The 14,181-nt window shown below is 48.1% G+C and overlaps 1 protein-coding gene across 2 annotated transcripts in view; it reads left to right on the top strand.

Moving 5' to 3' along the window:
• Positions 1 to 14,181, top strand: part of TRANK1 (tetratricopeptide repeat and ankyrin repeat containing 1) — a 183,865-nt gene that overhangs the window by 19,791 nt on the left and 149,893 nt on the right. For both annotated transcript variants that reach the window (XM_044292742.1, XM_044292743.1), the window contains one exon: positions 10,294 to 10,425. In XM_044292742.1, the coding sequence (XP_044148677.1) occupies positions 10,295 to 10,425 (131 nt within the window). In that variant the 5' untranslated portion in view covers position 10,294. The remainder of the gene's footprint in view (positions 1 to 10,293; positions 10,426 to 14,181) is intronic.

The raw sequence follows: 14,181 nt of genomic DNA, 5'->3' as shown, positions 1-14,181 counted from the left end.
GCAGATCCTTCTATTGCCTGTTGTTTCTTTGTATCCTTCCCGGCTACTGACCCCTGGACTGTCTTCCGCCTTGAACCTTCGCTGCCTGCCTCGACCCGGATTGGACATTGACTACCCCTCTTGGATTATCCCTAAACTTGTACCGCATTCTGGGCTGTCAGCTGCTTACTGCCAGTGGGTTCCTCATCCCACTACTGGCTCCCTGGGAGGTTCTGACACCAGCGCAATCCTATCAATGCACAGACTAGTAACCATTTCTGATCATAAATCATATAATCTATTCCTCTTATTTCACAAGACCAGTATTCACTTCCACATAGGGAATAGCAATCGGATGTCAACCTTCCCACCAGTCCGTGTTACTGCTGGCAGAATGATGAAACAATGGGCTCCCCAGGCCTAGGGGTTCGCTCAGCAGTCCCAAGGCACACAGATTGACAAGGAGAGATTCCCGCCTATACTGCGCACATTCTAGAAAAGTTCCCGCCTATACTGCGCACGATCTAGAAAAGGACGGCGATGTCCGTGCACGGCTCCTTACTGACACGGGGGTGATGGGCAGAGAGCCCTTAACTGCTCCTTTCTGTGCCAAAGACGTGGTAGAGTTAAAAAGAGGGAAAATGGCACTCAAGCAGCCTATAAGGTGTTAAGCACAGGCTAGTTCAGCTGCCAGAGGAGGTCCCCTAGCTTTCCTACATCTCTGCTTGCTGGCAGTGAATGGAAACCTTTTAAGGTTGACATTCACAGACTGAATGTCCATGTCCAGCCACAGTTACACAGTGAGCAGCACTAGAATATGGGCAATTTTTCCTCAAGAAACAACAGCAAACAAGAGGTTTTCATTCACTGACCGGCAAGCAGAGGGGTTGAGAATAAAGAGTAAAGCTTGTGAAGTATTATATTTTTATATGTTATATTTTTTCTTAATGTAAACAAAAAAAAACAAAAAACTGCCCCACCCCCACTGTAATGCTGGTCCCGTCAACACGTGATGTCCGCTGATGTGGTCACTGGTTGCAGTGGCGACTCTCAAGTGATTGTCTTTTAAGGAGTGCAGTGGGGATGTCACATATAGAATAATACTGGTTTGAAACCCCTTAAAGAAAAATATAAAAATTACTCCTTAAAGGTAGAGTTGAGCGAACACCTTGATGTTCGGGTTCGAGAAGTTCGGCCGAACTTCCCGGAAATGTTCGGGATCCGAACCCGACCCGAACTTCGTCCCGAACCCCATTGAAGTCAATGGGGACCAGAACTTTTCGGCACTAAAAAGGCTGTAAAGCAGCCCAGGAAAGGGCTAGAGGGCTGCAAAAGGCAGCAAAATGTAGTTAAATCCCATGCAAACAAATGTGGATAGGGAAATGAATAAAAATATAAATAAAATAAATAGAAATTAACCAATATCAATTGGAGAGAGGTCCCATAGCAGAGAATCAGTCTTCATGTCATAGCAGAGAATCAGGCTTCACGTCACCCAACACTGGAACAGTCCATTGTCATATATTTAGGCCCCGGCACCCAGACAGAGGAGAGAGGCCGCATAACAGAGATTCGGGGTTCATGTCAGCAGAGAATCAGGCTTCACGTCACCCAACATTGGAACAGTCCATTGTCATATATTTAGGCACCGGCACCCAGACAGGATTGAATGAGGAAGTGCCCTGGAGTACAATAATATATGGTTAAGGGGAGGTAGTTAATGTCTAATCTGCACAAGGGATGGACAGGTCCTGTGGGATCCATGCCTGGTTATGAACGTCAGCTTCTCCACATTGGCTGTAGACAGGCGGCTGCATTTGTCTGTAATGACGCCCCCTGCCGTGCTGAATACAGAAGTTCAGTCAAAACGCCAGCACCTCCAAGGCATAAAAGGCTAGCTCTGGCCACGTGGACAATTTAGAGACCCAGAAGTTGAATGGGTCCGAACCATCAGTCAGTACGTGGAGGGGTGTGCACACGTACTGTTCCACCATGTTAGTGAAATGTTGCCTCCTGCTAACACGTTCCGTATCAGGTGGTGGTGCACTTAGCTGTGGCGTGTTGACAAAACTTTTCCACATCTCTGCCACGCTAACCCTGCCCTCAGAGGAGCTGGCCGTGACACAGCTGCGTTGGTGACCTCTTGCTCCTCCTCTGCCTTCGCCTTGGGCTTCCACTTGTTCCCCTGTGACATTTGGGAATGCTCTCAGTAGCGCGTCTACCAACGTGTGCTTGTACTCGCGCATCTTCCTATCACGCTCCAGTGCAGGAAGTAAGGTGGGCACATTGTGTTTGTACCGTGGATCCAGCAGGGTGGCAACCCAGTAGTCCGCACACGTTAAAATGAGGGCAACTCTGCTGTCGTTGCGCAGGCACTGCAGCATGTAGTCGCTCATGTATGCTAGGCTGCCCAGAGGTAAGGACAAGCTGTCCTCTGTGGGAGGTGTATTGTCATCGTCCTGCGTTTTCCCCCAGCCACGCACCAGTGATGGGCCCGAGCTGCATTGGGTGCCACCCCGCTGTGACCATGCTTCATCCTCGTCCTCCAGTAGTGGGCCCTGGCTGGCCACATTTGTACCTGTCCTCTGCTGTTGCAAAAAAACTCCCTCTGAGTCACTTCTAAGAGACTGGCCTGAAAGTGCTAAAAATGACCCCTCTTCCTCCTCCTCCTCCTCCTCCTCCTGGGCCACCTCCTCTTCCATCATCGCCCTAAGTGTTTTCTCAAGGAGACATAGAAGTGGTATTGTAACGCTGATAACGGCGTCATCGCCACTGGCCATGTTGGTGGAGTACTCGAAACAGCGCACACAGATCTCGCATGGAGGCCCAGTCATTGGTGGTGAAGTGGTGCTGTTCCGCAGTGCGACTGACCCGTGCGTGCTGCAGCTGAAACTCCACTATGGCCTGCTGCTGCTCGCACAGTCTGTCCAGCATGTGCAAGGTGGAGTTCCACCTGGTGGGCACGTCGCATATGAGGCGGTGAGCGGGAAGGCCGAAGTTATGCTGTAGCGCAGACAGACGAGCAGCGGCAAGATGTGAACGCTGAAAGCGCGAACAGACGGCCCGCACTTTATGCAGCAGCTCTGACATGTCGGGGTAGTTGTGAATAAACTTCTGCACCACCAAATTCAGCACATGCGCCAGGCAAGGGATATGCGTCAAACCGGCTAGTCCCAGAGCTGCAACAAGATTTCGCCCTTTATCGTACACCACCAGGCCGGGCTTCAGGCTCACCGGCAGCAACCACTCGTCGGTCTGTTGTTCTATACTCTGCCACAACTCCTGTGCGATGTGGGGCCTGTCCCCCAAACATATGAGTTTCAGAATGGCCTGCTGACGTTTACCCCGGGCTGTGCTGAAGTTAGTGATGAAGGTGTGTGGCTGACTGGATGAGCAGGTGGAAGAAGAGGAGGAGGAAGCCGAGTAGGAGGAGGAGGCAAAGAATGTTGCCCTGCGATCCTTGGCGGCGGAAGGACGTGCGCCAAACAGCTCTCCACCTGGGGCCCAGCCGCCACTACATTTACCCAGTGTGCAGTTAGGGAGATATAGCGTCCCTGGCCGTGCTTACTGGTCCACGTATCTGTGATTAGGTGGACCTTGCCACAGATGGCGTTGCGCAGTGCACACTTGATTTTATCGGATACTTGGTTGTGCAGGGAAGGCACGGCTCTCTTGGAGAAGTAGTGCCGGCTGGGAACAACATACTGTGGGACAGCAAGCGACATGAGCTGTTTGAAGCTGTCTGTGTCCACCAGCCTAAATGACAGCATTTCATAGGCCAGTAGTTTAGAAATGCTGGCATTCAGAGCCAGGGATCAAGGATGGCTAGGTGGGAATTTACGCTTTCTCTCAAATGTTTGTGAGATGGAGAGCTGAACGCTGCCGTGTGACATGGTTGAGATGCTTGGTGACGGAGGTGGTGGTGTTAGTGGTACATCCCCTGTTTGCTGGGCGGCAGGTGCCAACGTTCCTCCAGAGGCGGAGGAAGAGGCCAAGGCGGCAGCAGCAGAAGAGGCCGAGGCGGCAGCAGCAGAAGAGGTAGCAGGGGGAGCCTGAGTGACTTCCTTGGTTTTAAGGTGTTTACTCCACTGCAGTTCATGCTTTGCATGCAGGTGCCTGGTCATGCAGGTTGTGCTAAGGTTCAGAACGTTAATGCCTCGCTTCAGGCTCTGATGGCACAGCGTGCAAACCACTCGGGTCTTGTCGTCAGCACATTGTTTGAAGAAGTGCCATGCCAGGGAACTCCTTGAAGCTGCCTTTGGGGTGCTTGGTCCCAGATGGCGGCGGTCAGTAGCAGGCGGAGTCTCTTGGCGGCGGGTGTTCTGCTTTTGCCCACTGCTCCCTCTTTTGCTACGCTGTTGGCTCGGTCTCACCACTGCCTCTTCCTCCGAACTGTGAAAGTCAGTGGCACGACCTTCATTCCATGTGGGGTCTAGGACCTCATCGTCCCCTGCATCGTCTTCCACCTAGTCTTGATCCCTGACCTCCTGTTCAGTCTGCACACTGCAGAAAGACGCAGCAGTTGGCACCTGTGTTTCGTCATCATCAGAGACGTGCTGAGGTGGTATTCCCATGTCCTCATCATCAGGAAACATAAGTGGTTGTGTGTCAGTGCATTCTATGTCTTCAACCGCTGGGGAAGGGCTAGGTGGATGCCCTTGGGAAACCCTGCCAGCAGAGTCTTCAAACATCATAAGAGATTGCTGCATAACTTGAGGCTCAGACAGTTTCCTTGGTATGCATGGGGGTGATGTGACAGACTGATGGGCTTGGTTTACAGACGCCATCTGTGTGCTTTCTGCAGAAGACTGGGTTGGAGATAATGTGAACGTGCTGGATCCACTGTCGGCCACCCAATTGACTAATGCCTGTACCTGCTCAGGCCTTACCATCCTTTGAACGGCATTGGGCCCCACCAAGTATTGCTGTAAATTCTGGCGGCTACTGGGACCTGAGGTAGTTGGTACACTAGGACGTGTGGCTGTGGCAGAACGGCCACGTCCTCTCCCAGCACCAGAGGGTCCACTAACACCACCACGACCATGTCCGCGTCTCTTACTAGACGTTTTCCTTATTGTTACCGTTCACCACAATAACAAAAATATTATTTGGCCCAATGTATTGAATTCAAATTCAGGCCTTTTTTTTACAGACACCTAACACTATCTGGTTATCTATTTTGATTGACTTTATAAAATAAGGCCACTTTATTCTAGTACCTTTTCCCAATTTTATATGCCTGAGCAAAATATTGCTGTAGTTGAATCCCTTGTTTATTTTAAGGGAAGGATCAAATTTAGGCAACATCTCCCAAATAAAAGGGCCCGGGATTGTATTAAAATCTATAAGATCTGTGAGAGTGCCAACGGGTATACCTACCGTTTCCGAATCTATGAGGGAAAAGCCACTAAACTTGACCCCCCCAGAATGACCCCCATCGCTAGGCGTTAGTGGCAAGATCATATGGGATCTTACACATCCTCTACTAGACAAAGGATATCATTTATATAAAGATAACTTCTATAACAGTGTCACTTTGCTGAAAGCCCTTTTGTCTATATGAAGGGAGAAGAGCTCAACTGCATCATGTGATTGAATTTTAAGGGTATAAGTATTGCACCTTATTCACTTTGTACACTGCTTGAAATGGACCACACTGGTCGAAACGTTGCTGAGAATTGGTGATTAAATGTAGAGTGCCGTGGTATAGCTTCAATACTTAATTTACTTTTTGTCTAGAGCCTCTGCATTCTGTGGCACAATTCGTAAGAATCAGAGGGGTCTCCCCAAAACTTTCTTGGGACTATCAATTAGCGTGGGAGAGAACAGGGCCATCTGCAACGAAAATATGCTGCTTGTGAAATATAGGGATAAGAGAGACGTCCTGATTTTAATCACAATCCATGGTTGCAGCAGTACCCTTGTCCCTGTATGTGGGTCCACCCCTCAAGCCAACAAACCTGTTTGCGTACAGGAGTATAATAATTCATGGGCGGATGTGGACCTTTCAGATCAGGTCATCAAGCCATACAACGTCATGCGCGAAACAAAAATATGGTACAAGAAGTTGGCTCTATCGAACCAAAGTTGCTCTGAACAATGCCTTTGTGCTCTACAGATATGCTGGCAATACAGATACCTTCCTGCAATTTCAGGAAACATTTATCAAATTGCTGATGTTTACTGATCAGGAGGCAGGTCACAGTGCACCAGGTAGTGATGTCTGCGGGATAATTCCTGACCAGCATTTCCCAACAGATATTCCCCCCCCCCCACTGAAAAAAAGGAGGCCCCAAAAAAAAGATGTTGTGTGTGTGCACAAACCGTGGGATTAGAAAGGACATCATCCACCAATGTGAAACATGCCCCCACAAAACCAGGTTTAAAGGATAACTGTCACACTTAGACCCTAATTTCAATTTTCACATATGTAGTTACTAATAACATGATATTCCAGAATCGGTTACTATTAGACTAACTTACCCCATATTTAATAAGATTCAGCCCATAGCAACCGGTCTGCATCAAACTGCAATTTCACTATTCAGTTAAGATGGCCGCCACTGCCCTTACCCTGAGGCTAATCCCGCCTGCCCTCACTAGCCAGTAACAATAGCCCTCCCCCTAAAGGGTTAATCTCCTGCAGCACAAAGGGGTCCTCTTACCACATGTTGCTTTCATTTATACACTGAGCAGATGGCAGATCTCCCTTCCCTGTTGTGCGCTGCTTCAACTCTGCATTCTCCAGTTCTGCTTAGTGAGGGAGCGTCTGCCAAGCGCAGGGACAGGGAGAAGTGCACGCAGCCCTGGCACTGTTATCAGCTGCTGGGGAGGACCTGGCTTTAATCATTTACTTACAGTCCCTGGCTGTCAGTAATCTGACCTTGCACGCAGCCTGCTTCTGCGTCCTCCATCCTTCAACAGATAGACCGATCATGCCTAGCAACCCTATTTTAAGCACAGGTAAAAGTAGGCAGTACAGGGAACAAAACTGTGGAATTTAGGGGTAATTGAATACATAGTGAAAAGTTGAAATAGGGCCACCAAGGAGATATTAATCATCACAATTCAATACTCCCCCAAAAAATATATACGACAGTTATACTTTAAGGAGTGCTTTAAAATTCATCATACTTCCTTGGATTTTTTATTTTTTTATATACTCTATATCTTCCTCTTATGCCACTCATAATGGCCATTTTTTTTTTATTTAACTGACCAGCAGCATAGCAAACAAATTATAATAATATTGCAACCCCAAAAGGAAACCCACAGATATTCCCACAATACTCAGTATACTGTCGGCAACTGTAAAAGTACTAGAGGGAGGGTCTCTTTCACCTTGCTTGCATAGCTGGGTGAGAGTAATGGATATAGTAGAGTTGATTTGCCTCAGCATTTTTTTACGAGGTTTTGATTAGTTTTTTTGGGGCCTTTATTTTATGGAATGGTGGGTAGGTTGGTAGTGGGTCCTGCTATTCCCCCTCCTCCCCCAGTGCGGGATTTCCAGCTTTCCCTCAGTCACCTTACTTTAAAGGGATTCTGTCATCAGAAATTAGCCTTATAAGCTAAACATATGGCGATGTCCCTTGTAAAACACAGAATCCTAAAGTGAGTTTATCTAATGCCCCTGTGGCTCTATATTCATAAAAAAGCGATTTATATCACCGGTCAATCACTTCAAAATGTGTCCAAGGGGACGTCTCCTGGCTGCAGCCATGTCGTTTAGGTGCCCAGCGCCGCCTTCTGTAGTGAAATCGCCGCCCTCCCTTTCATGTGATCCGCCTACCTCACATCATCACTGCTTCTCTAACCACCGCTCGCTTCATCCAGATCCCGCGCGTGCGCACTAGGTTGGATGGCTGTAATGGGCTGTAATAGGGCAGTCAGTGGAGGTTCAAGCGAAGTGCATGCGCACTTCGCTATACGAGGCCTCTGCCAGTAGTCTGCATGGGAGCATCAGTATATAACTAGTGCGCACGCGCGGGATCTGGATGAAGTGAGCGGAGGTTACAGAGGCGGCCACGAACTGAAGTAGGTGGATATAATAAAAGGGAGGGCGGAGATTTCACTTGAGGAGGTGGCGCTGGGCACATAAACGACATGGCTGCAGCTGGGCACCTTTCAGCATGAGACGTCCCCTTGGACACATTTTGAAGTGATTGGCAGGTGATATAAACGTCTTTTTTATGATTATAGAGCCACAGGGGCATTAGATAAACTCACTTTCGGATTCTGTGTTTTACAAGGGACATCGCCATATGTTTAGCTTATAGGGCTCATTTCTGATGACAGAATCCCTTTAAATTCTCACAAGACCCCTAGATTAATATCAAGAAGGATGTCACCTCAGAAACCAAAAATTCTCACTATACCCCTAGACGAATACCATGAGGGGTGTCACTTTCCATAAACTAAAAGTTATTGCTATACCCCTAGATGAATTCCTTCAGGGTGTAGTCTCCAAAATGGGGTCACTTCAGGCTGTTTTTTTTTTTTTTTGGGTTCACCTCAAAGCGTCTGCATTTGTCCAGCAAAATATGCCCTCCAAAATCCTAATAGCTCTCCTTCCCTGCCAAGCCTTGTTGTGTGCCCATAAAGCAGTTTATGACCACATATAGGGTATTGCTGTATTCAGGAGAAAATGTGTTAAACTATTGGGTGCATTGTGTCTTTGAATTCCTTGTGAAACAGCAAAATGTGTGGCTTAAGCTATATTTCGTTGCAAAAAATGTATTGTTTTTAATTTTATTGCTCAATGTTGACAATTTCTGTGAAACACCTGTGGGGCCAAGACAGTCACTGCACCCCTAAATAAATTCCTTGAGGGGTGTAGTTTTGAAAATGGGGTCACTTTTTTGGGGAAGGGGGTTTCACTGTTCAGGTACCTCTGGGTCTCTGCAAATGTGACATGGTGTCCCAAAAGCATTCCATCAAAATCTGCCCTCCAAAATCCTAATAACCCTACTTCCTTTCCAAGCCTTGTTGTGTGCTTATACAGCAATTAATGACCACATATGGGGTATGGCTGAATTCATGAGAAAATGTGTAACAAACCACGCGTTGCTTTGCTTTAAATTCCTTGTGAAACAGCAAATTATGGGGCTAAAGCTACATTTCATTGCAAAAAAATGTAATTTTAAAATTTTATGGCTCAGTGTAGATAAATTCTCTGAAACACCTGTAGGGCCAAAACAATAACTGCACGCCTAAATACATCCTTTGAGGGGTGTCGTTTCCAAAATAGGGTCACTTTTTTTTTTTTCCCACTGTTCAGGTACCTCTGGGTTTCTGCAAATACGACATGGTGTCCCAAAATCATGCCAGCAAAGTCTGCCCTCCAAAAACCACTTGGCGCTCCTTTCATTCTGAGCCCTACCGTGTTCCCATGAAGAGATTTATGACCATATACGAGGTGTTTCTGTAAATTAGGTTAAATTGGAAAATCTGCACAAAAAAGTGAAACTTTAAAATTTCCCATCCATTTTGCTTAAATTCCTGTGGAACACCTAAAGGGTTTACAAAATTTTTAAAACCAGTTTTGAATAATTTGAGGGGTATACTTTCTAAAATGGGGTAATTTATGGGTGGCTTCTACTATGTAAGCCCCACAAAGTGACTTCATAACTGAACTTTCTTAAAAATGTAAACATTTGCTTCTAAAATTCTAAGCCCCAAAAATAAAATGACATTTACAAAATGATGCCAACATAAAGTAAACATATAGTTATGAAGTATCACTATCCATCTTAAAAGCAGAGAAATTCTGCTTTTGAAAATAGTGAATATTTTGACATTTTCTGCAAGTTTTGGATTTGTTTATACATAAAGGTAAAACATATCAACTCAAATTCACCACTAACCTAAAGTACGATGTGTCACGAAAAAATATTCTCAGAATGGCTTTGATAAGTAAAAGCGTTCCAAAATGATTACCACATCAGGTGACACATTTCAGATTTGAAAAATGGGGCTCCAGCATTTGGTCCAAACAGACTGGTCGCTTGCATGAGCCCTTATGCTATAAGTCTCCACATTCAGGTCTGCCATCCAAGGACCGGAGTCTTCTGTCCCCGATAAAGTGATCTATCAGAGATCATCTGGACAGATATTTTTCTTCTGAGAAATCCGAGTCTCACTTCCTTCTGGGATTCGCGTCCCCACCTATCCCTTGGTTAAACTTGATGGACTTATGTCTTTTTTTTTTTAACCGTATTAACTATGTAATTTTAAGTAACCATGCACAGCACAAAAGTAAACTGTATAAAAATGCATGACGACCTTTCAAATATTTTTTTATTTTTTTATTAACAGGATGGATAATTTAGACTATTCATACTGGTTAAAAAATGCTGGAAATGAGCTGTACAAAGCTGGGCATTATATAAAAGCTCTTGAGAAATATCAGAATGCCATAGGTGTTTTAGCTAAAATGTTCTACTTTGGGTAAGTGCAGAATTGAGTATGTGTATGTATTTACTGATCAAGGTGTTTTTTGAATGGACCTACTTATCATATTCTTTCCCTTCTTCATTGAAGATCCCTCAGAAAATATTAACCAAAATACTTATTAATTTACACATAATACTGTGAAGCTCATTGTACAGGTAATGATATTTTCTCGCCCATATTCATTGGTGGCACACAGGAACCGTGGGTATAGCTATGTCCTCTAGCAGGCGTTGACACTAGTAAAAGCTGTTAGCTCCTCCCCTGGCAGCTATACCCCCTCCAACCTGGAGAGAGAGCTCCAGTTTTTTCTAGTGTCATTTGGAGGCAAGACCTGTAGCTCCTGAAGATTTTGTATTTTAGTTAGTTTTTTTTTTCTCTTCTTTTAGATGGGAAACAGTGGTCGCCTCACCTACCTGTTCTCCTGGGGGCAACACGCCAGCGTTGGTTCGCCACGCTGCCTCCTACCCCTACAAGAAGACAAGGTGGACCAGGGCAGCCTCGCTTCCTGCCACTACGGTTCCAGTAGCTGAAGGGGTGACCCTGCTGGAACAAGGGGTAGGGTGAAGATGGCGGCTGGACAGATAAGTAGATGCCATCGATAAACCCCAGCTCGCCTAGCTTAACCTCTTGGCTCAAAAACGACCTGCAAGGATTAATCCATAACAGCAGCAGCAGTTTATTCTCAGTAAAATCAAGCAGGGCCACACAGTGTCTCTCTGGGAAACGATTCACTTAGCGCTGGGGCACAGACATGGGCCGCAATTGGGTGGCGGAGCCTATACTGCGAAGTTCGGGGAAGTTCGTGGGAGATTCACTGCTGTGGCTTGCGGCGATCCTCCTCCCACAACGATCGGGCGGCCGCCTGATGTATGGTGCTGTCTGGGCAGATGGAACAAGGGGTCACAGCGTGGAGCGACCCTAGCCATGCTTGGGTTAGTGGACACGCGTGCATCGCAGCGGCTCTCTGGAGGGATGCAGGACATGAGGGGGCGGGGCTTATTCTTTCCCACCTCAGTGCTCAGCCAGCTCTATCCGGACCTCATTGGTAGGAGCTGTTTCCCTCCTCAGGTCACTGATTTCCCCATGTCTGATCCCTCTGGGTTTCTTCCGCGGCCAATAGGTATTCATTATGCCTGCTCTATATGTGAGGCTAAATTCCCTTGTGGGCAACAGAATTCTGTCTGCACCGCTTGTCAGATGCTCAGGCAGGGTCCCCCCCCCCTTTCAGCCGCTGCTCCCCTGGCCAAAACGCTCTCTCAGGCGGTGGAAAACCTTGCTCAAATCTCCCAATCCACCCTATCTATTGTGGGTCGCTTGGTTGAGCGCAGACTGCACCTCCCCTTATATGCACCCTCCAGACCTTCTAGCTCGTGCGTTACTCTGAAGCATTTCCCTCTCCACCACGTGTGTGCGGTCTCTCTCAGGTTTTTCCTCTCCTGGAGACGTGCCGTCCGACGGTGAGGTTGAGAATCTGGATTTGGATGTGGAGCAGTCTTCTAGGTTGGCCTCCACTGTTAATAGCCTTATTGCTGCCATCCGCGACACCTTCCAGGTGCAGGACGATTCCCCCCCCCTTCCACTGACCAGCAGGGTGTATCTTTCTTCCGTCCAAAACAGGCCTCACAGGTGTTTCCTCGCTATAATGATTTTCTGCCCCCAAAAAACTGAACATCCTATATCCTTTTCCAGCAGACTGCGTTTCCACGTGGACATCCACTCCTAAGGTGGACCCACCAGTAGCACGGCTGGCCAAAAGTACGGCTATTCCCATAGCCGATGGATCCTCCCTTCAGTCCGCTGAAGATCGTTGGATGGAATCCTTGACGAAGTCCCGCTTTGCAGCCACGTGGTCAGCATTTAGGCCCGTGTTCGCTTCCGCGTGGGTGGCTAAAGCAATCTCTGAGTGGGGCAGCCAGCTGGACCAGGACTTGGCATCCGAGGTCCCTGCTCAGGACCTCCAATTCTTGGCGCAGTTGATCATTCAGGCAGGGAAGTTCCTGTGCGAGGCGTCCCTGGACGTTGGCGCCCTCATTGTGCGCTCTTAAGCGCTTGCAGTCACCTTACGCCGCGAGCTTTGGCTGAAGATGTGGGCTGCGGACGCGACTTCCAAGTGTTCTTTAGTCGGTCTCCCCTTTGTCGATGCCAGTCTCTTTGGTTCTCGGCTGGACGAAATTATTTCTGAGGCCACGGGTTGCAAGAGCACCCATCTCCCACAGCCTAGGGCCAAGGTGGCCTCTCACATTAGGTCAGGTTTCTCGCATGGCAGACTTTTTAGTCGATTCGCTAGTTCCCGCCCTTTATCGAGTTCCTCCGCTGGGGGAGACTGCTTTCCTTCCCAGGATCGGCGCAAAAAAAAAAGTCCTTACGGGCACAGCCCTCCTGGCGTCCTAGACCCAGGCCGCTCGACCCCCTGCGGCTAAGCAGGCCTCGGCCTGAAGGTGCCTCCTCCTCTTCCAGGACGTCTGGCGGGTCCACGTGTTCGACGCTTGGGTGCTCGAGATTGTATCCTCGGGATACCTGATCGAGTTTCTATCTCTTCCCCCAGGCAGGTTTTTCAATCCCGTCTTCCACGGGACCCCGAGCGGGCAGCTACCTTCTCCGAGCCCGGGGAGTCATCTCTCCTGTTTCCCCAGCAGAAAGGTTCTAGGGGTTCTATTCAAACCTTTTTTTTGGTCCCCAAAAAGGAGGGCTCTGTGCGTCCCATCCTGGACCTCAAACTGCTAAACACGTTCCTTCGCTTTCAGCTGTTTCGGATGGAATCCCTTTGTTCCGTAATTGCTTCTCTGGAGCAGGGGGAATTCCTTTAGGCCATAGATATTTTAGGATGCATACCTCCATGTCCCCATCGCGCGGAGTCACCAGCGCTTCCTGAGGTTCGTGATAGGAGACTGTCATTACTAGTTTGTCGCCCTCACGTTCGGGCTGGCAACTGCACCTCGGGTCTTCACAAAGATTCTGGCCGACCTCGTTCTTCTTCTGGGAGACGTTCCTTGGTCACTGCCGCTCAGAGACGACCTGCTTTCGCAGGGACCGGTCTTCCATCAGCAATTAAGGTCTCTTCGTTTGACGGCGTGGCCATTGATACCGCTATTCTAAAGCGAACAGGTTTTTCAGTGGAGGTTATCCGCACTATGCTTCAGGCTAGGAAGCCTGCTTCTTCTAGGATCTATTACATGACCTGGAGGTCCTTCCTGGGTTTCTGTAAAAACCGAACCATTCCTCCTCTTCGTTTGTCTCTCCACACGATCCTGTCCTTTCTTCATTCAGGTTTGGACCTTGGTTTCAGCCTTAGCTCTTTGAAGGGTCAGGTCTCGCCGCTTTCTATTTTTTTTTCAGCGCCCTCTGGCCCCCCTCGGGCCTCTAAGGACTTTTCTTCAGGGAGTGGCACATACGGTTCCTCCGTACCGTCCTACGTTGCCGCTTTGCGATCAGAATTTAGTCCTCCTAGCGCTCTAGGCTTCCCCCTTTGAGCCTCTACTGGAGATTTCTCTTCGACTCCTGTCCTGGAAGGTGGTTTTCCTTGTGGCTAACACGTCAATCAGACGGGTGTCTGAGTTGGCGGCCTTTTCTTGTAGAGAACCCTTCCTGGTTCTTCATAAGGATAAAGCTGTTCTCCGGCCACTTCCTTCCTTCCTTTCTTCTGAAGGTGGTCTCCGACTTCGATATCAACGAGGAAATTGTCCTTCCCTCTGTGTTTTCCTCTCCTTCACACCCTAAGGAAAGGGAGTTGCATCACTTGGATGTTGTCAG

The sequence above is a fragment of the Bufo gargarizans genome, chromosome 5 (genome assembly GCF_014858855.1).
Source record: "Bufo gargarizans isolate SCDJY-AF-19 chromosome 5, ASM1485885v1, whole genome shotgun sequence".
Classification (NCBI taxonomy): Eukaryota; Metazoa; Chordata; class Amphibia; order Anura; family Bufonidae; genus Bufo; species Bufo gargarizans.
The sequence above is the reverse complement of the archived record's forward strand: the minus strand, read 5'-3'. Positions and strand labels throughout refer to the sequence as shown.